Source organism: Aethalodelphis obliquidens, unplaced genomic scaffold (assembly GCF_003676395.1).
Source record: "Aethalodelphis obliquidens isolate GAN/ISIS:26980383/991018 unplaced genomic scaffold, ASM367639v1 scaffold2, whole genome shotgun sequence".
NCBI lineage: Eukaryota > Metazoa > Chordata > Mammalia > Artiodactyla > Delphinidae > Aethalodelphis > Aethalodelphis obliquidens.
The window spans coordinates 71,638,381-71,661,985 of record NW_020837946.1 but is presented as its reverse complement, the minus strand read 5'-3'; the positions used below and the strand labels follow the sequence as shown (position 1 = coordinate 71,661,985).

The window sequence follows — 23,605 nt, the reverse complement described above, 5'->3', positions numbered from 1 at the left end:
AATTAAGGTGAAATGCACATAACATCATATTAACCATTTAAGGTAGATAATTAAGGCACTTAGCACACTCACAACATTGCATTACCTAGTTCCAAAACACTGTCATTACCCCAAAAGGAAACTCTATCCATTAAGCATTTACTCTCTATTCCTTCCTATCCCCAGCCCGTGGCAACCATCAACTTGTCTTTTGGTCTCTATACATTTACCTATTCTGGACATTTCATATAAATGCAATCATATAACATGTGTGGGAATAATTTTTATAAAATATTTTAAAGTTGCCTTGAGAAATATTTATCTCTTTAGACTGTTCCTTACTACAAGAAAAGGTTAATGATTAGCACTAGGGAGACAAATCCGGGAGAGAATTTTAGGCGAGATTCTAGATGAAATAAGTACAACAGAAGGAGGGGGAAGCTGATGGAACCCAGAAAGATTCATTAAAGGAGGCACTTCTTCCCCTCTGTTCTCTAAGTTTCTAGTTTAAAATTTGAAATACTGTTTGTGAGTTTGGGTCCCAGCTCATTAATTTGGGTTATTTAATGAAATAAGTCGAAGTGAGAGGAGTCTGAATTCTCTGAATTCTGTCTCCCACACCTGGCATCACAAACAGGATTATACAGAACTGCTTCTCTCTGCTTGCTTCTGCTGTGACCTCCTCCATTTACTGGTGCTCATTCTCAAAAGGGAGCTTAGGGCTTCCCTGGTGGCGCAGTGGTTGGGAGTCTGCCTGCCGATGCAGGGGATACGGGTTCGTGCCCCAGTCCGGGAAGATCCCACATGCCACGGAGCGGCTAGGCCCGTGAGCCATGGCTGCTGAGCCTGCGCGTCTGGAGCCTGTGCTCTGCAACGGGAGAGGCCACAGCGGTGAGAGGCCCGCGTAACAAAAAAAAAAAAAAGAAAGAAAAAAGGGAGCTTAGATTTTGCAGATCTTTTGGTACTTCTGTGTTAATGTGTAAGCCTGTTTATTTTGAGGTTTAGGTTCATCCTCTATCCAGGAACTGGAGAATTATGGAAGTTAAAAATGTTCATTGCAGCTCTATTTACAATAGCCAGGACATGGAAGCAACCTAAGTGTCCATCAACAGATGAATGGATAAAGAAGATGTGGCACATATATACAATGGAATATTACTCAGCCATAAAAAAAACGAAATTGAGTTATTTGTAGTGAGGTGGATGGACCTAGAGTCTGTCATACAGAGTGAAGTAAGTCAAAGAGAAAAACAAATACCATATGCTAACACATATATATGGAATCTAAGAAAAAATAAAAGGTCATGAAGAACCTAGGGGTAAGACAGGAATAGAGACACAGACCTACTAGAGCATGGACTTGAGGATATGGGGAGGGGGAAGGGTAAGCTGTGACAAAGTGAGAGAGTGGCATGGACATATATACACTACCAAATGTAAAATAGATAGCTAGTGGGAAGAAGCCGCATAGCACAGGGAGATCAGCTAGGTGGTTTGTGACCACCTAGAGGGGAGGGATAGGGAGGGTGGGAGGGAGGGAGACGCAAGAGGGAAGAGATATGGGAACATATGTATATGTATAACTGATTCACTTTGTTATAAAGCAGAAACTAACACACCATTGTAAAGCAATTATACTCCAATAAAGATGTTAAAAAAAAAAAGCAAAAGCAAAAAAACCAGTTCATATATAGACAGAAGTTTTTGCTATTTGGATCATATAAGAACCAATAATTTTGGGCTTCCCTGGTGGCGCAGTGGTTGAGAGTCTGCCTGCCGACACGGCAGGGAACACGGGTTTGTGCCCCGGTCCGGGAAGATCCCACATGCCGCAGAGCGGCTAGGCCCGTGAGCCATGGCCACTGAGCCTGCGCTTCCGGAGCCTGTGCTCCGCAACGGGAGAAACCACAACAGTGAGAGGCCCGCGTACCGAAAAAAAAAAGAACCAATAGTTTTAATGTTTTCGGAATTTAGGCAGGTCCCTTTCGAAATTAAAAAATAATAAAATGGGACAGACATAATTCTTTAAAAGATTGACAGTTCAGCCTCCAGAGAAATAAACTAGTCGTTTGGTCAGTCTCGTAAATCATCTGATACATGTAAGACAGACACTGATCTTTATGAGTTAAGTTCTACTCAACTCTTCTAAACTGAGTTTAAATTACAGATTACAGTGATTTTCAACAAAAGAATATCTAGAAAGAACATAATAATAATAACAATAATAATGCAATTAAATATATTTTATAGTTTTTTTAAATGTAAAGTTCCTTCTTTCTCCTTATTTATGGCTTTGCTTGAAGTGATGCGCATGGGCTACACTAAGGTAAACTGGTATGCAGGAATAAAGGGTGCAGGGAGAATGGAGAAGGGAGATGCACAGCTCCTGGCCATTAACACATGGAATGCTTTTGTGTGGGCTTGTTTTGTAAGAGAACAGCCTTATTCTTGTGGCTCCAAAATGTTTAGAACCAGTGTCCAATGTCCAGAACCAACTAAATGCCAACATCTAACAGCTGCTACCTTCTGGCAAGAAGTGTGAGGCAATCTAACAAAGATCATTAACTGTGGCCAGAAGTCATTTTGCTCTTTGGATAGGATCACAAAGAGAATATGGTAGAGAGGAGCAAATAATAATTTTCTTCCACATTTAATAAACACATTTTTAGTATTCTCCAACAACTCACAATAAAGCTTTTTTTTTTTTTTTTTGCGGTACGTGGGCCTCTCACTGTTGTAGCCTCTCCCATTGCGGAGCACAGGCTCCGGACGCGCAGGCTCAGTGGCCATGGCTCACGGTCCCAGCCGCTCCGCGGCATGTGGGATCTTCCCAGACCGGGGCACAAACCCGTGTCCCCTGCATCGGCAGGCGGACTCTCAATCACTGCGCCACCAGGGAAGCCCCACAATAAAGCTTTTAATAGTTAAAATTTCCAGTGATCTTCTATCTCTACATTGTAATAATCTGAAAATATTACAGAGTCAATTTTTGTTAAATCCACATGAGACAGTGTCAATATTCCACTGATGTACAATACAAGCTCTAGCTTACATGTAATTTACTTTGGGAGGCTTTCTTGATACTCTTCCTTACCTTCCAGGCTGAGTTTGGTGCCCTTCCAATGTCAAAATGCTTTATCACACTGCTTTTTAATTATTTACATAATTTTAATTGATTTGTTTTACATACTATACTACCCTGACCAAACGCGAGTGACACACACACACACCCCCCTCTCCAAAGGCAGAGCCTATGTCTTTGTTGTTAATGTATTTTTGGCTCACTCGAAAAGTACCCAGCATGTACCAAGCATTCAATAAATATCGAACTGAAATGATTTACTTACTGTCCACTACTTAATTTCTCTCTAATTGTGGAAAAATCCATAGGCTTCTTAATAACTTTCTTATAACCAGGAACAAGTTTCAAGTTTACAGGAAGTAGAAAAGGCCATGCATCCTCATGAGTTTCCATTTCAGTAAGGATCATACTAAAGAAAACAATGCCTGAAATCAGTATCTATGCTTTAGAAATATCTATTTTTATTAAAAATTTACCTTTCATAATCTTTCAAGTAAAAAATGCAAATTAATTTATTTAAAAAGATAAAAGAATATATTTACTTATACTATAGACTTTCATTTACTACTTACACAAATTGTCAAAAAGTTGCCTTTAGTATGGCAGAAGATTTCTAAGCAAATAAAATAGGAAGTTGTAAATATACAGTACATGAAAACTGAAATAATACCTGCAAAGAGCTAGGTCCTTGGAGTCATCTCTTTTAGGTTTCTTAACAGAAGTAAAACTTTCTTGTTTTGACAAACTAATAGAAGTATTTTCCTCCATTTTTCTTTTTTTCAGGTCTTTGATTCCTCTTTTTAATGAACTACTTGTAGATGCAGAGTCTTCATCCTCAGTATCCCCTGTTAAAGTTACTTTCTTGACTTTTTTTGACTCAGTCTTTTTTCCTTTGACATGAAGTTTTTTGATTTTTAGAGTTTGACCACTTGCCTTTAATTAAAAAAAAAAAAGGAAATGAGGTATAAGAAAAATAACTGTCTACAGGCCTTTTATTATTTTAAGTTAGGAAAGCCTGACAGGGCCAAGAAAAAGAATATTATCTCTGATTTCGAAGGTTGATCATTTTATTATTTTCAAGAGAGATCTATGAATTTGTTCTCCCATAATATGAGGCAAAAATCTAATAAAGCGTGAAAAATTTATTTTAGGAATTCTTAAAATCTGAAGATGTTGATCTCGTGGTAATCCACCTTCGGAACTATAGAACTTATCAGCAGTATTTCTTTAATCTAGGTCAGCGGACCCCAACCTTTTTGGTACCAGGGACCGGTTTCACGTAAGAAAATTTTTCCATGGACGGGGGATGGTTCAGGCGGTAACGCGAGCAATGGGGAGGATTGGGGAGCGGCAGATGAAGCTTCACTCGCTCCCTGCCACTCACCTCCTGCAGTGCGGCCTGGTTCCTAACAGGCCACCGAGGTAACAGTCTGAGGCCTGGGGGTTGGGGACCCCTGGTCTAGGTCACTAACTGAATGAGTTTAAAGATACAAAAGTACTATCTTTTGGAGCACAGTATAATTAAGAACAAAGGTTGAATATAAACAAAAATATAGATCTTATTAATAAGAAAGTTGAGATAATTAAGAAGCTAGGCCAAAACAAGGAAAATAGCTCATGAAGTGTCCAATAGAGAAAAAGTCCTTTGTAAATGATCAGATCTACTGGAAATTGATATTTCTTTCTAGATAAAGAAAAAAAGCATTTTCTATAAGAATAGAGTTCCACAAACTTGTGGTTACCAGATGTGAACAAAGCAGAGGTGAAGGAAGAGGGAAAAAAATGCCTGTTTTTGAGGAAAACAATAAAGAAATAGTATAAAAGAGATTATATTTGGAATCAAAGAATATGATTTCCAGCTATGGCTCTGTCAGTAACTAGCTATGGAACTTTGTACAAAAATATCTGTGAGTCCCTGTTTTCTAACCTGTAAAATAAGAAAGATAAGCCACACAATTCGTACGGTCATTCTAGCTCTAAAATTACACGAAAAAAAACCCCAAAAAAAAACAACTTCAAAAAAACTCAACATGGCCTTACGCAATCTAACAATAGCTGCCCACCACATCCCCCAACCTAGAAATAGCGAAATAAATCTGTATTTTCAGATTTTACAATACTACAATAAATATATCAGATCATAGAAGAATATCAGTGCAAAGACCCTGTAATGTATGGTTTTTGTTTTAATTTTCCGGAACAGTGTTTATCCTCTTTTAGCAAATTATTTCCTCTCTTACCCAGACTATTAAGAAATCTTAGACTTAAAACTTAGGGTCAGATATCAATCAGCTGTAATTTAAAGTTGGATGTATCCTTGAAATGAATTTGGCTGAAAAACGTTTCTCTGGAGTATTTCATACCAATTTCTTTGAGGATTTCAGGACCTCTTCTAGCATTATTTTTAAAAATTGCTTTTAATCAAGCAATTAAAATTATTTGTTTCTCTATTGGTAGATTAAAAGTATAGTTAAAGAGATATTTTAATTGACTAAAATAATAAAACAAACCATAAATCTAACATCTTCCCCATACCATATGAAAGAATCACTACCCCTTGAAACTAACTGGAATAATTAAAATGTTTTACTAAGTCTCTTCTCCATTTAGTTTATTAATTTTTATTCACTAAAATCTGATTATTTTGAGTTTTTATATTACACTGAGATTTTAGCACTCTGAAATCATAAAAAAAGAGAAAGAGAATGCTTAGTTCATGAGGAAAAGGTCTATTTAATGAAGATTAAATTAAGTTAGATTGAGTAATTGTGTTACTTAAAAAGAACAAAATTTCATGAATAATGGGTCAAAATTTCTAGTTCCTATTTGAACGAAAATACTATTGGGTTGGCCAAAAAGTTCATTCGGGTTTTTCCATAAGATGTTACGGATCCCAATACTTGGGATCATATTCTAACAAATTAATACTCATAGTAAGAAAACATGAAATTTAAATCCACAGAAATAAAAACTTTGGCGATGTTTTAAAAAGACAATGGAGCCTCTCTCTTTTATAAATGATGTTTATCAGCTTACCTCATTAGATCATGCACATACACTTTTAAAAGCAAGCTTTTACACAGTTGCTCTGTTACTGATAACTTTGTTCTTGGACGGAGAAGTCCCTATTCCCCACCCTTTCTATCTTATTAGAGCCCAAATCCAAAGAGGAACTTCAGGATATCTTAAGCCGAACCTATCAGATTACACATACAAGGGCTCATTTCTGTTATGCTTGTATATCTATATATCAGAAGTTGTGAACTGGTGGCTCAGAGGCTGTAAACAGCCCACAGAATGTGTTGTTGTTTGGCTCATAATGCTTGTAAAAATCCTGAATTTGTTGCCAACATTTAACATTTGGGAGGGCATGCATAAAAATCCATAATGAAATATTGGTAGATCCTGGAACACTGGGCCCACATGTCTACATGACGGCTGGAGTTGAGCAATGTCTGTCACATATAAATGGGGCCATGGCTTGACTTTCCTGTTTGCTACAGTCCCAACTCTTTTGTGTTATTTGGCTTTTGTAGGCACTGGAATTTAAAATTTCTTGTGTGTGTGTGTATGAGTGTGTATAAGTATGTATATATACACACATGCAAGTTTTTTTGATTCTGTGATCCTGAGAGAAAGTATATATATCTATCTTTAATATATATACATAGTGTATGTATATATATTGGCATGAAAACACACATATACACAGAATAAAAACAGTCACAATGACGTATGCAGAAATAGCTATTTGAGAGCAAGATGTATAATATAGATATTTGTAAATAACTGAATTACTGGAAAGATATTTTAAAAATCTTAACTTTAAAAATCTTTACCAAAATCCAGTGTTTTTAACATTTTTTATTGCTGTAAGAAACATAACACCTAATCCACCACATTTAAAAAACAAGAAAGCAGAGGCTTAGAAAGCTGCATTTACATAGAAGGGTTTAGATGAGATCATACACCTCACATCTTCTAGTCCATTCCTGGAATGATAGATAGCCAGAATTCTAATTTAAGCAAATTTACAGAAAACAAAACCTCCTATAGCCTACCAGATGATACCCCCAAGAATTAAAACACTGATTTGTTAGTAATTCATAAAGTATTAGAGACACTTTTCTATAACTTGACATTTATGAAGTTAAAAGATAAGTTATGTACCACCAGGGAAGATTATTATTAAACTACATGTAACTATATATAACAAAAATGATCAAGTAATGAGAATTAAAAAAGCAATTATTAGTGAATATGGTACCATGTGAGACCTCTGCTATTTTGTAAAGTATAGCCTAAAATATAATAAGGTATTAATATAAATATATCCCCCCCAAAATAGATCACAGAATTTTAAAGTCATAAAAACCTTCAAACACACAATATTTGATCCTTACAAATTCCCGCAAAGCAGATACGATTCCATTTTACAGATATATCTTTGAAGCTAAGAAAGCACTCCATATTTATAGATCTGGGAGGTGAGAAAAACCAGCAAAGGAGACTGAAAAGGAGCAAAAGCAAGAAGAAAATCAGGTGAGTATGGTATCCTAGAAGACAAGTGAAAACAGAATTTCAAGGAGGAGGGGAAGTTCCATTCTATCAAATGTAAGTGATGGGTTAGATGAGATCTAAGCACTGATCACTGGACCGAGCAATGTGGAAGTCATTTGTGGGCACAGTAAGAGAAATTTTGGAGAAGCTGTGGAGATGAAAATATGACTGGAGTGAGTTTAAGAGTGAATCAGAAAGAACCAGACAGAAAACTTTCCAGTAAAGGGAAGGGGAGAAATGGGGGAAGTGGATCAAGGAAGAAGTGAGGCCAAAAGAGGGTTTTTGTTTAGTTTTTGTAAGATGGGAGAAAGAGTACCATGTTAGTAGGCTGATGAGAAAGAACCCAGTGTAGAAGGGAAAACTGTTGATGCAGGAGAAGACAGAACTGCTGGAGCCATTCTCCTAAGGAGGTGAGAGGGGATGGGATCTGAAGCACAAGTGGGGTTATTGGCTTAGTTAGGGGCACACAAGCAGTTCATGGCAACAGGAGGGAGGGTAGAGTATGAGAGCCCAGATATAGGAAGGATGGTAAGTGTGGTGGTGGATGCTTGTGATATTTTCTTCTGATGGCTTCCATTATCATAGTGAAATGGGAGTAAGGTCATCAGCTGAGAATGAGGATGGAGGAGACAGTAAATTATCAGGTACCACTAAAGGCCCTCTTAGCCTTAAATTTAAAAGGGTGGGTGTTTTCTCCAGCCACATTCAAGATACCTTTGTATCTGTATATATAGGTGCCGGAGAAGTCATAGAGTTGGATTAACCAGAATGATGGTTTTACCAAGTGAGAGAGAGGCACAGGAGCTAAGGGTGGATGCAGTGATTATAGGAGGAAAGAGAGGACATGAATGGGGAGAGGGACAGTGAAAAGGTCTCAAGATAAATGAATTGAAGGTCCTGATGAGATCAAAGAATTATTGGAATTGGAGCACTAGAGGGAGTGAACAGGAAAGAAAGGAGGCAGTGGAGAGATGGATGCTTGAAACTGAGTTTATGAAGTGGTGGTAGTTACTGGTAGTAACTACGTCAAGAGATTAAACATGGAAGAGAGTGTCTGAGATAGGGAAAACCTAATGAAGAGTTTGGCCCTCAATACATTCTAACCCTTTCACACTTTTAACTCCTTACTTTATAACTCTAAAACCCATTTCTTTCTACTTTATCATAGTGCTACTCTTTAATCAATTAGTATTAGAATTCACAGGTTTCCAATTTATATGTGACTGGAAAGTGACTTAAAATACATATGCTTATTACCATATGACCTAGCAATTCTACTCTTAGGTATATAACAGAAAAATTGAAAACATATATTCATACAAAAACTTGGGTATGACTGTTCATAGCAGCATTATTCATAAAAGCCAAAATGTAGGAACAACCCAAATGTCCATCAGCTGAACAGATAAACAAAATGTATTCTGTCCATATAATGAAATATCATTTGACTTTAAAGATGAAGGGCTAGAACACAGATGAACCTTGAAAATATTGTGCTAAGTGAAAGAAAAAGGCCACATATTGTATGATTTGATGTATATGTAATGACAATAGGCAAACCCACAGAGATAGAAAATAGATTAATGGTTGCCAAAGGCTGAGAAGAGAAGGGGAATGGGGAGTGAATGATAATGTGTACAAGCATACTTTTTGGGGATCATGAAGATGTTCTGGAATTTGATAGTGGTGATGGTTGTACAACTTTGTGAATATATTAAAAACCACTGAATTGCACACTTTAAAATGAATTTTACAGTATACAAATTATATCTCAAAAAAAAATCCCCATAAAACTCTTCATTTTGATCTGGCAATTAAAAAGTTTTAAGTAATAATACTACTTAAAAAATACTAAAATTTATATGGAGCCATAAAAGACCCAGAATTGCCAAAGTAGTCCTTAGGAAAAAGAACAAAGCTGGAGGCATAACCCTTCCAGACTTCAGACACTACTACAAAGCTACAGTAATCAAAACAGTGTGGTATTGGGGCAGAAACAGACATATAGATCAATGAACCAGAATAGAGAACCCAGAAATAAACCCGCACACCTACAGTAAATTAATCTACAACAAAAGCGGTAAGAATATACAATGGAGAAAAAACAGTCTCTTCAGCAAGTGGTGTTGGAAAAGCTGGACTGCTAAATCAATGAAATTAGAACACTCCCTCACACCCTCACACCACATATAAAAATAAACTCAAAATAGTTTAAAGACCTAAACATAAGACATAAAAGTCCTAGAAGAGAACACAGGCAAAACATTCTTGGACGTAAATCATAGCAATATTTTCTTAGATCACTCTTCCAAGGCAAAAGAAATGAAAGTAAAAATAAATGGGACCTAATCAAACTTAAAAGCTTTTCCACAGCAAAGGAAACCAACAAAACAAAAAGACAACTTACCAGACTGGGAGAAAATATTTGCAAATGATGCAACTGACAAGGGGTTAATAACCAAAATACACAAACAGCTCATACAACTCAATATCAAAAACACAAACAACCCAATCGAAAAATGGGTGGAAGACCTAAATAGATATTTCTCTAAATAAGACATACAGCTGGCCAACAGGCATGTGAAAAGATGCTCAGCATTAAGTGTTACTAAGTATTAGAGAAATGTACATCAAAACCACAACGAGGTATCATCTCACACCAGTCAGAATGGCTATCATCAAAAAGTCTACAAATAGTAAGTGCTGGAGAGGGTGTGGAGAAAAGGGAACCCTAGTACACTGTTGGTGGGAATGTAAATTGGTGCAGCCAGTATGGAAACAAGTATGAAGGTTCTTTAAAAAATTAAAAATAGAGCTACCATATGATCCAGGAATCCCACTCCTGGGCATATACCTAGAAAAGAAGAAAACTTAATTTGAAAAGATACATGCACCCTAATGTTCATAACAGCCCTATTTACAATAGCCAAGACATGGAACCAACCCAAGTACCCATCAACAGACAACTGGTTTAAGAAGATGTGGTACACATATACAATGGACTATTACTCGGCCATAAAAAAGAATGAAATATTGTCATTTGCAACAAATGGATGGACCTAGAGATTATCATACTAAGTGAAGTAAGTTAGACAGAGAAAGACAAATATCATATCACTTATACGTGCAATCTAAAAAATAATACAAATGAATCTATATACAAAACAGAATCTACATACAAAACAGATTTCTAGAAAACAACCTTATGGTTACCAAAGGGGAAAGGTGCTGGGGGTGGTGGTGGGGAGGATAAATTAGGAGTATGGGATTCACAGATACAAACTACTACACATAAAATAGATAAGCAACAAGGATTTACTGTAGAGCACAGGGAACTCTATTCAAAATCTTGTAATAACCTATAATGGAAAAGAATCTGAAAAAAAATATATAACTGAATCACTCTGCTGTATACCCGAAACTAACACAATATTGTAAATCAACTATACTTCAATAAAAAAAATTTAGTTTTAGATCAGTCTTACCTTAGCAATGCAAGCTGGACAAAACCAGTCCCCATCTGGTATAGTTGTAATCTTGGGTCTATGACAGTATGTATGACAGCCTTTGTCACAGCCATCGCAAAGGAGGAGCAGTTCTTCATTATCTCCCTTTCGACAGATCTGGCAGTACTATAATACATGGAAAATCATTTAAAATTAACACTCTGCTACAAATAATAGTTTTGGGGATATTAAACACACCATTAATTCCTAATTTATATTAGTAATGAACATTCCGCTTGCTAACAAATATACAGTAGCCATACACATCTATGTATCTCTCGTTACACAGATATGGACCACATGATGGGGTGAGCAGTTCAGTTGGGGTAAATGCACATTTCAGGTACACTGCAAAAAACAAAGCTAGAGGTTGAATGCCTGCACACACTTCAGAAGCATGTACACATTAACATACGAAATAATTAACATGACATTAGAGCACATAAAGCAATGAATAGCTTTAATACATGGTGTTTTAATTTTTTAATGTATTTCATCGTTTGCTTATCTTAGCATCCTCATGATATCCTGAGAAAGAAATAAGTAAGAGTTAGAGTAATTTTTAAGATCAAAATTAGGAACATGTATTAGTAACAGAATTATAAATAATAATAATAAGATGTCACTGTATTTTGACTATGTCCAAATCAGGAAACTTTGGAAATCAACCCAAATCAAACATGTGTCACAAATGTAGAAAATGGATCCTACAAAATGATTTCTAAGGGAAAAAGAAATTGATACAATAAATTAAATAAAAGAATTTAGAAGTCATAATTTATTTTCTAGGACTAAAAATAAAATTGTTCCTTCTCTGTTGAAAAACTTCTAATACCATTAAGAACTTTAAAATCTATAAAGAGATTTTTTCCCCCCATGCACACATATTCTGTATAACAAGTTTCACAAAGGGAAAGAAGGAAGATTAGACAGGTAAAAACTTTAAAGATGGCTTTAAAACATGGTAAGTACTAACATTATATTTTGACATTTAGTTTTTATTTCAGTCACAGTAGACAATGTCCTGTAATCAATATTCCAAAAAATGAAAACATTACTAATATAATATTGTACAACTATATTTCAATTGAAAATAATTAAAACATTTAAATTATAAATCATTTGTACTAATTTTAAGTTATGCATTTATATACTGTTAAAAACAAAATAGCTTAATTGTTCAAACTTAAATTAATTTCAATAAAACATTAAATCTTAATCTGGGAATGTCTAAAATAGTCTTTCATAACTCAATACGTACACCAATGATAGCTTAAGAATCTTATCAAAACAGCAGATACATGCTATTCACCTTAACAAATATCTACCAAATATATGTAATATACATGCAATACTGAAACTGGCATATGTACTAAGAGCAAAAGCAGTAGAGTTTAATATCCCAACAGTAAGTATTTATTTTATGACCTTTCCTGATAACCACATCACTAAATACCTTAATATGGTGTTATTTCTCCAAATTTGAGTTATTTCTTTAAAATTTCTATTATAAAAATACTCATTGAGAAATAACATTTCGAAGGTTATATTTCAATCCCTATAACACTAAATTTTAAAAATCAGGTTCATGAACATTAAGTAAATTCTCATTGTTTTCTACAATAGCTAAAAATACTATGAAGCCTGTCTTACATCTCACATTTATGATTTAAAAATAAAATTATTTTCTGATACTTATTAAGAAAGGGTGGCAGGTATCAAGTTCATAACATTTTTGAAAATCCACAGTAATAGCTCACAATATGTTAGAGCAAATGTAGTAATATTTGGTTTTAACTCCTTTGCTACCACAGTAAAAAAAAACAGTGGATGTTGCCGATTGCTTAACATTAACAACAGAAAACATATTGTGGGCTGAGAAGTATCTGGAGGCAAATCATGGCAGCTCCTTCTTTCCTAGTAAGCATGGTTTCTGGCAAAGAGGATATTTCTAAAGACATTGAGCACTTTAACATCTTTTTTTAGGATTTCTTATGAGGATTATTATAGGTTTTGTTACATTTCTAATTCAAGGTTACCAAGTGCTCATTAATCTTTGAATAAGAAACTCTGCCTTCTTTTCAAAGTAGTTTTATAGCAAATATTGTATTATTAAACATTAAAAAAAGAAATAAAAATTATGAGATGGAGTTAAATAATGATGAATGTATATTAATTTATTAATAACAATAGAAAAGAAGTTTGCAAAACCTGAAATAAAACTTTAGATTGCAGAAAGTAAGTACACTAATATAAAGGTAGATTTTGGTACAAGTTTTGGGTTTCTGTGTATAGGTTATAACAAAACTGCCTACATTGTGATGATTGTTTTGGTGTAGATGAGAAAAGTAACTGTACAAATTTCATTCTGATATAGGAATTGAATCTTTTTTTATCATTATAGCCTACATTTCACCAAATATATTTGTCTAAGGTGACTTTAAAACTGGTTTTAATAATAATTTTTAGAAGGAAAATTATTTTTACCTGGTAAAAATGCTACCAGATGACCTGAACAATGCCTTAAAACTTATAGTAAATTCTAATCTATATAGGGAAAGACCTAAATTTGAGCATATTGTGAAAAATGCAGATTCATTATTCCATGGACATTTTAGAAAGAAGTGAAAAAAACCATAGAAGAAAGCAAATTTATTTGTATAGAATGAATAAAGTATTGAGTAGTCTAAGTATAGAGGTAAAAAGGAAGGAGAGAATGCTAAATTATTTAAGAATCACTTCTTTTCTTTGGCGAAGATTATTTAAAATAGGTATTTTACCCTTACTCATGAAAACAAATCTCAAATGTTTGAATTTTAAAGTTAACCTGTAATTCAAAAGCAACTGTTAAAGAAATTCATAAAAGTCTACATATAATAGATATTTCTGTATATGATACAAAAGAGGCAAAAGGGACACGTACATGATTTAAAATAAATCTCTCTCTGGAAAATATAAGAAATATAGCTTTTATTTTGAACATATAGCATTTGTTGCCTAGTACAAAGTAGAGGCCACTACACGATAACTAACTGGGCTTGAACAAAGAAGGAGAAAAAACATTTTTAACTGTTAGAGGAAAGACTAAAAGATCTACTCAATGCCAACTATATCCAAATATTGGGTTGGCCAAAAGGTTCGTTCGCTTTTTTTCCGCAAGATGGCTTTAGTAACACTTAGTTGTCTATAAGTTCATTCAAAACAATTTTGTTAGATTGTATGTGACACCTATCATATCAGCGTGCATTTAAAAAAAGCCTTATCAAAATTGGTGAATTTTTGTGTAGCCATTTTAATACTGAAGATGGAAGAAAAAAGGCAACATTTTCGGCATATTATGCTTTATTATTTCAAGAAAGGTAAAAATGCAACCGAAATGCAAAAAAAGATTTGTGCAGTGTATAGAGAAGGTGCTGTGACTGATTGAACACATCAAAAGTGGTTTGTGAAGTTTCACGCTGGAAATTTCTCACTGGATGATGCTCCATGGTTGGGTAGACCAGTTGAAGTTGACAGCGATCAAATCAAGATATTAATTGAGAACAATCAACGTTATACCATGCGGGAGATAGCCAACATACTCAAAATATCCAAATCAAGTGCTGAAAATCATTTACATCAGCTTGGTTATGTGAATCGCTTTGATGTTTGAGTTCCACATAAATTAAGCAAAAAAACCCTTCTTGACTGTATTTCCTCATGCGATTCTCTGCTTAAACATAACGAAAATGTTCCATTTTTAAAACACATTGTGATGGGTGATGAAAAATGGATACTGTACAATAATGTGGAATGGAAGAGATAGTGCGGCAAGCGAAATGAAACACCACCAACCACACCAAAGGCCGGTATATGGTGGGATTGGAAGGGAGTCTCTACTATGAGCTCCTTCCAGAAAACCAAACGATCAATTCCAACAAGTACTGCTCCCAATTAGCCCAACTGAAAGCAGCACTCAACAAAAAGTGTCCAGAATTAGTCAACAGAAAATGCATAATCTTCCATCAGTATAATGCAAGACTGCATGTTTCTTTGATGACCAGGCAAAAACTGTTACAGCTTAGCTGCGAAGCTCTGATTCATCCAGCTTATTCACCAGATTTCCATTTATTTAGGCTTCACAAAATTCTCTTAATGGAAAAAATTTTAATTCCCTGGAAGACTGTAAAAGGCACCTGGATCAGTTCTTTGCTCAAAAAGATAAAACGTTTTGGGAAGATGGAATTATGAAGTTGCCTGAAAAATGGTAGAAGGTAGTGGAACAAAAGGGTGAATACGCTGTTCAATAAAGTTCTTGGTGAAAATGAAAAATGTATCTTTTATTTTTACTTAAAAACCTAAGGCAATTTTTTGGCCAACCCAAAACATGATATTGGTGCATAAAGGAAGAGCTCTCTGCTTATTCTGTATTTACTTAGCTAAGTATTTCTGGCATTAAGAAAAGAAAATTGATACAAATATAGATATTTTAGAAATGAAGTGAACGTACCTAGCAGGTAATGTTAGCAACTGGAGTGTTTACAAGATTGAAAGGGCCTTCAAAACATTCAGATTAACAACTATTATGTTGACAGAATGGAGAAGACAACTTCAGTCAGAGTTATAAACAATATTCAAAGGAGAGAAAGACAAGATTTAAAAAAATGAAAGATAACATTTGGTAGGTTCCTTCAAAAAGCTCAAAATAAGGAGGAAAGTATCAAACTATACAGTATTTAAGAATTAAGGAAATTCTCAAGTACAGCATACATTATTTTGACAATAAGTAATGCATAATTAAGAAATATCTGAAGATTGGAAAAAAAACAGGACAAAGTAAATTATAGTATTTCTTAAATAAAAACACTTACAACTTTCATAATTGATTTTTCCCATGCTACTGATTTCTGTAACTGCTGAATGCACAGAGCTACCTGTGCAGCACTGCGAGCTTCTGATAATGCCCTTCTCCATACCCTGAGCCCTGGAGCAATATCCTCTTCAATTCTGCATTGAAATATAGAAAAATTAAGTAGGTCACGTCCACATTTATGGTTACTGAATGTGAAACAATCATCACACTGAAAGCCAAGCAATGACAAAAACATGTAACAGCCAATAAGTATAAGGTTTAAGCAACTAAATTTGATGTAGTGCACAGACTGTGGCTACGTGCCTCAAAGCTTAGTCACAACCAGGTAAATGTAAGATCACTTTGCAGGATTATCAACGCACATAACAACAACAAAAAAATGTTTTTACAAAGCACCATGCAAACAGCATGATCCATATGGATCACAGACATACAAGAAGATACATAGATAACAGGCAATAGAAAATAGGCTCCAATTAGCAAAGAAGCACAATAATTTTTCAAGTTAATCTCAATAACCTACCCGTCACCATCACCACTAATGGATGGTGCAGGAGCAGGGACAGTAACTGTGCCCACATTATCCAGTTTGATCTGAATGGTGGTACTTAAGGGGCTCTTCAGATACCTTCTTTCAATGTTCCGCTCCAAATCAGCCAGCCTGGTTACAGCTATATCTAGGGGGTTGTCACTCTTCCGTTCCAGTGCATGTGCACTGCTTTCTTCTTCGCCAGTAAATTCTCCATCATGCTCCTTGCACAATTTAGAAAATGACTTATGTTCAAAATATACCAAGTCCTCCCTTTCTGATGCAGGCTCTGGACACATCCAACCCTATATATCAAAAGAATAATGTTATTATGGTTTCCTCTTAAAATGCCTGCTGGGTGAATTACCTTTACTTAAAATACAGCAGCAGACACCAGCAGACCTTAAGGATCTTTTCTAAAAGTTTTTATCTTGTGTTTCCTAATGCTAGGTAGAAACAAGAATAAAAAATTAAAAGAAACAGTTGTGAGAAGTTTGAAAAAGAAAATTTAATAACTTTTGATATTATGAAAGGTATAATGAAAATCAGCAAAGTATTCTGAGAGACTTTAGACTACATGCTTATTCATTTCAACAGAAATCTCTCCGTGGTCTCTGAATTCAGCTCTTCCTTTCCATTTCCATTCCTTCTATCACTCTTCAGTACAGGGGTCTGTACAATACTTACCATTTTTCCTCCAGCCGTAGGAGTTTGCGTGAGCTGTTATATTTGTCTGTAGAGCCTTTCCCTGTTGCTCTTAACCTGGTTAAATCCACTCATCCTGCAGCTCTCATTTTAAAAGTCCTCAGGGAATCCTTCCCTGACCTACTTTAGCAGGTAAGTCTTCATATTACAAGCCCACAAAGGACCATATAGTATGCCACAGCCTTGTGGTACTCACAATTTTTTACTATTGTGATTATTTGATTCACATCTTTTTACCTCTAAATTCCATGATGGCAGGGACCACGTCTGCTTTTACTCCTTTTATCTCCAGCACAGTGAAAGCAAAGAGTAGGCACTCAATACACACGTGTTGATTGAATAAGTGAATGATCTTATAACTCAGCTTGCTTTTATTGATCTTCTACCTCAAAATCCTTCAAAGTTTCCCTACTGTTTAACAAAGTCCATATTTTTATCATGACATTCAAATACCTCAATCTGCCTCTTCCTCTCATGTTCCCGTTCACATATCCTACACTGCAAATTCCACAACTTGCAACTCCACAAACATGCCCTAAACTTCTGGATCCTGGTGCTCTGCTCAGGCTGTTCCCTCTTCCTAGTATGGCATTCCTTGTCAAAAGCTGACACACCTTCTCAAGTTCCATCTCGACTTCTACGTGAAATGTTCCCTGATCTCTCCCATGTCTCCATCAGAAGTTATGCATTCTTTTTCTAAATTCATGTATGACTCTGTACTCCTCTGGGATCAGTTAACAGATTCTGTGGAGATGTATATATGACTTATCTCCCTATTAGATGACAGGATTTCTGACAGCAGAAACCACATTTTATCCAATTTTGTGGTGCCTACTGTCTGATGTGGAATAGGGGCTTAGTAAATGCATATTAAATGAAAAACAGAATGAACATTATCCTTTTTATTAAACCTCTTTAGAGATAATTATTTTATCTTGTATATTAGGATCAATTCCTCTTCTTTAATTCAGTAGAACATTTATATTTGTGAAGTAAGGATGGAATTATGAATAGTACATGTAAGTGCATTAGGTAAAAGTCATGTCAAATGAACCGCATTCCCGTATTTTGAAAAGGGTACTAAATTCATAAATCAAGAGAACCCTGTAAACATAGCATATCTTGATGTCTGCAAGGCAAATGACAAGACAAAAAATGAAGACTAGATTAAAGAAATCTAGACGGTTGAAAACTGCTTCCAAAAAATGGTGATTGACAGAACTTGTGTCACCTTAGAAAAGGTCCCCAGTGCCAGTGTCCAAAAGGCTCTGTACTTGGTTTGTCCTGTTAATACACTTATGAGTAACTTGGTTGATTGTTATTAAATCTGCAGATGATTTAAAACTAGGGAGAAAATTTAATATTCTGTATAACAGGACTAAGATAAAAATAGTTCCATATGCTGAAAAATGTACCCACATGAAATTGATAAAAATAAAACAATGATAAATGTAAATTTTAGGTTTGAAGGTTAGGCAACTAATCACAGAAATATTGAATACTATATGTGATACAACTTGCTTAAAAGCTCTTTGAAAGAGGGCCAAAGTTTGTTTTTTCATAGCGTATACTCAGTGAAGCAAGAGAATGATGTGGATGCCAAAAAGCTAGTACAAAATTCAAGCAGCATTAATGGAAGTATAGTGCTGGATTAAGGAAAGTAAAAGTCCCATGAACACATTCAGACAGCGCTATGTACAGTTATGGATACAACATTTTAAGAAGGATATTAATACTGGTGTTTATACAGAAGAGAATCGTGTACATGGAAACTCTTTCACAGGACTAATGGTTGAAGGAATTAATTAGCTTGTAAAAGAGAAAACTTAGAGACACAGGAGCTATCTTTAGAGGAGCTGGAAGAGTAATTAGGTTCTTTGTATACTCGCAACAACAGAACTAGGACAAGAGACTTGCAGATTTTCCTACAAAATAATAAAGAATGTCCAAATTATCAGCAATATTAAAAATATAAATGAATGCACCTAAGTAAGTCCCACAGGCCACCTGTGTGATGTGTCTTCACAATGGCTAGTTCCCCACGTTAAACATATAACTCTATTTTCTTAAAAAAAAAAAAACATTAAATCTTCTATAGATGTTAAAATAATGTCTTGTGGTTATTTTCATCATTTGTGTTTTTAGACTCTTCAAGAATAATATAATTCATTTTTTCAGAATAATACAGAACAATTTAGTAATACCTTAATAACAGAATATTAAAACATTTCACTTAAAAAACAAATTCTACTTTTCTTATATACTTAGAACACAGCCAAGATTGTCTAAGCAGCCAGTAATGTGATAAGGTTAATGCAGGAAAATATGAGTATGGCTCCAGGAAAATGTTTCAGGCCCACACCCTGACTTTATACTTAACGTAAAAAAGCTTGGGACTTCCCTGGCGGCACAGTGGCTAAGAATCCACCTGCCAATGCAGGGGACACGGGTTTGAGCCCTGGTCCGGGAAGATCCCACATGCCGCGGAGCAACTAAGCCCATGTGCCACAACTACTGAGCCTGTGCGCCACAACTACTGAACCCACGCACCTAGAGCCTGTGCTCTGCAACAAGAGAAGCCACCACAATGAGAAGCCCGCGTGCAGCAACGAAGACCCAACTCAGCCAAAAATAAATAAAATTATATCTTAAAAAAAAAAAAATCTTGGTGATATGTTTTCCCAACCAATAGCCAATTAGAACTGGCAAATTAGGTGGAGGAAGTTGGGGGAAAATTGGGCCAGAAGAACCAACCAAATTTAAACCAGCAAGTAGTAGCAACTGACCATGAGAGAAGACAGAAACAGACTATAGAAAGCAGACACAGTCGTTTAAAAGCAAAGCACACTAGGACCATTTAATGTAGGGGCAAAACCTCTTCACATTTCCTGAGGGAATCATCATCTAATAATTGGTCTTCGCACTAATGATCCTGTGTCACCAAGATAATTTAAATCAAACTCATTATTCTCAATTTAAGAAGGCAGTGTAATGCGTAACATAAGCGATTTGACAAACATGTTAAAAAATTATGGTGCTAAATGGAATAATTTTCATTTCTCTAGAAAATTAACTTGTGTGGAAGACTTCATTTGTTGAAGATGCCAAATAAATGAGGCATTTTTATACTGTATTATAGTACTAGGAGGAAGATATAGTTTGCTAGCAAAATAGAGTCAACAAATGATAAATTTTGTTTCCCAAAGTTGGTAATTATGTTTGCGGCAAGAAAGGGATATGTTATTAGCTCTGGAAAGTGACATTTTTTGGAGAACTTCAAAAGTTTCCAAATGCCATAGGATAGTATTATGGCATAAGTTTCTCATTCTGAATAAAACATAAAATAGCAAATCAAATTACATGGATACTACATTTTCTAAACCTTTTCAGGTGTCTCATACTTATTCATCATCCATCCATTTATTCTCAGAGACATCACCTTATTATCAACTGAGAAGACTTTATATCTCTCCTACCAAAACTAAAAATTCTTGCACTACAGTAAAGCTTTCCTTTTGCCCGTCCATTGGAAGCCAGTCTGATCATGATAATGCTTGTGACATGGTAATGCCCAGTAGATAAATAAATTTAAAATTTACATATATATGTAGGGTGTGTGGGTATGTGTATAATGATACAGTGTATATTTGCATATATCTATATTCTCCGATTTTAAATTATATAGAGCGAAATTTTGACATACAACATAGCTTGATGCAAGGAGGTTCCTCTATATGAAACAGTTTAGTAGGAATTTGATAGAGCATTATATTTATCATGGGTAAAACTAGAAATGACACTTTTGAATACCATTAAGGAGGCAGCAAGATTTGGTAAAAAGAACACAGGTTCTGGAGTCAGACAGACTTGGATGAATACACACTTAGCTTACGATATGACCACTGGCAGGTTACTTACTTTGAGTCTTGTTCCTTACCTGTAAGATGGGGGAAATTAGTTCAGGATCATTTTGAGAATTAAATGAGATAAAGTGAAAACATTTAGCAGAGTAACTGGCACATATCAGGTATACAACAAATAATAGTTACCTTCCATCATCCTTAAAACAGATTTCATTCCAATCAATTTTACCTTCACTTGCAAACTTGCTGATGCAACTCTCCTTTCTAGATCTTCTACCTGTTGAAGAATACTCAAATCCATTTCCATTGCTTGTTCTTCTACTGACCAGTTCTCCACAATATCTCGAGTTACCTGGTTTTCTTCATGTTCATTTAATTCAATAATAGCAACTATATTTGAAAAGAAATTAATTTTAAAATCCACTTCATCCCTCAATGATTTCTTCTAAAAAGTGAATAAGGTTCCAGGGATAACATATACGTGTAACTTAACACACACAAATGTACTTGTGCATACACAGGCAGATTACTCTTAAAAGTAGGAATATTCTTTTTTAAGAAACAAAACAATATGTCTGCAGGTTGTGAGAAATTGTAAGAAAGTAATACCTATTTAAGAAATGTAAAGAGTTACTGTTTGTTGAACAACATAGAAAAAAAAGCCTATTAGTAATAAATTAAGAATTAGGATATACTAAAATATGTTTTAAGATAAAAGAACTAATTCTCATAACTAAGCAAGAGAGCAGAAGTCTCTTTTAGGTACATACCATCCTTATTTTTGATGCAAGCTTGAGTAATATAATCCAAGTGTTTCTGAATTTGCTTTTGTAACGCCTTTTCTCTTATTCCTCTGAGATGGAGTACTTTGAGCAAAGCTTTTAGGTCCTCTGGGTCAATAATTCTCCACCAACCAAACTGCATTTCTGAGTTAAGATAAATATGTAGATCTTTTTACAAATATTTTGAATATAAATTAATGGCACAATGCAAAACAGAAGACTTATAACTATGTAGAAAACCATCAAAGATTCGGTTATAATGCAGGAATCTATAACAATAAAATAAAGTAAGTGGCTATAAACCATCTCAATGTACCTACCTTCTGGAATAGGTTTTGGATTAGGAAAATCTACTGGTTTTGCTACTTCAACAGCTACAGGCTGAGTTGAAGAGACTTTTTCATTCTGTGGTACTGGAGATTCACTTTTACTTGAAGCAACATTAGGAGTCAAGAATGAATTACTGTTTCCTTCTGATAATCCCAACCCTGATCCAAGACTAGGTAAAGGTGATGTAAATGGATTACTGGAAGTAAGCACACTGGTGGGCCACCCACAAAACTGGAGTCCCATCATAGATACTCCACTTTTCATCTGCAAAAAAACCCAAAACATTTAAAAAGTAGAACAATCTAAGAAGTTAGGAAAAGTGTTTAGAACCAGAAATTATTTACAAAATTCGGAAAAAACATTCTTTCACTTATCACAATTAGAGGCATACGTCATTTCATTTGCTCCCCAAGTAATTTCTTTTTGGATATAATGCAACAGTAATAAGTTAAAAAGTAATTAAAGAAGGCTTTGACTTAGACATCAGTAGTTCTGATGAATCTTGGTGATAGCAAGTCTGACTCTTCAATTTTCAAACCATGGCGGAGATAATATTATAAATATTCAACTGATTTCCCTTGAGAGAAAATCTTTATGGGGTCAAAGATTAAATAAAGCAACATAAAAATGAGTTACAATTAGCAGCACTAACCTGAAGAGGTGATAAAGCAAATGGATTTAGGCCAACAGGATTCTGAGCAGAAGATGATCCAAGAAGAGGAGCTGGGGCAGGCGAAGGTGACTTAGATGGTGGCTGAGACCGAGGGGTCACTAAAGAAGCAGTTGACATACCTGCATGGGTAAGTGATGTGTCATCACAAGGTGTCCTTGGCAAAAGGCTAAACCACTGTCTATTCTTTTCAGTCAGTGTTTTTAACAACTGGTCATTGGGGAGAGGACTATAGAACTTCCCTGGACCACCTGAACTGGTATTGAACAGATTATTAGAGTCTGTCTTTTCCACGCTGCTTTGTGTTGCTGTTGACTGAATGCTGCCCAATGAATGTTTTCCACTGTTTTGATAAGACAATGTGCACCCATTTGCACTACTGTTTGGTTTGGGGGTTATTACATCTGACTCAGGAGGCATCTTAGCTACTTCTAAAAGCTTGCTTAATTTTGAAAATGAACCAGGTTTCTGAAGAAACAGATTTGTGTTATCTTTTTCTTTAGTATCTTCCTTTTGCTCACAATGATTTGGATTTGAACAATTTAAAGTGTCCTCAGAAGTCTCAAATAGTTCTTCTTTGATCTGGATACTTTCTGCCTTTTTTAGTTTTTCTCTTTCTTTTGCAATTTCTTCTAGTCCTAAAAAATTGAAAAGCATTATAAAGATCAGTTACTCCAGATCAAACCAATACTATAATTATATTCTTTTATTACTTATCAAGTTATATGCACAAATATTTTAGGAAAC

General features: G+C 35.1%; 1 protein-coding gene across 21 annotated transcripts in view; it reads right to left on the bottom strand.

Annotated features, from left to right (window-relative positions):
* The window catches only part of BAZ2B (bromodomain adjacent to zinc finger domain 2B), a 378,273-nt gene that overhangs the window by 5,585 nt on the left and 349,083 nt on the right, over positions 1-23,605 (bottom strand). For 16 of the 21 annotated variants that reach the window (XM_027130323.1, XM_027130316.1, XM_027130367.1 and 13 more), the window contains 9 exons: positions 22,841-23,496; positions 22,179-22,452; positions 21,847-22,002; positions 21,306-21,466; positions 16,503-16,813; positions 15,978-16,113; positions 11,107-11,253; positions 3,732-3,994; positions 3,327-3,470 (listed from right to left, as the gene is read on the bottom strand). In XM_027130323.1, the coding sequence (XP_026986124.1) occupies positions 3,327-3,470; positions 3,732-3,994; positions 11,107-11,253; positions 15,978-16,113; positions 16,503-16,813; positions 21,306-21,466; positions 21,847-22,002; positions 22,179-22,452; positions 22,841-23,496 (2,248 nt within the window). Of the gene's footprint in view, positions 1-2,805; positions 2,945-3,326; positions 3,471-3,731; positions 3,995-11,106; positions 11,254-15,977; positions 16,114-16,502; positions 16,814-21,305; positions 21,467-21,846; positions 22,003-22,178; positions 22,453-22,840; positions 23,497-23,605 lie in introns of those variants that run through there. The other 5 variants (XM_027130393.1, XM_027130436.1, XM_027130410.1 and 2 more) reach the window with 2 other exon arrangements.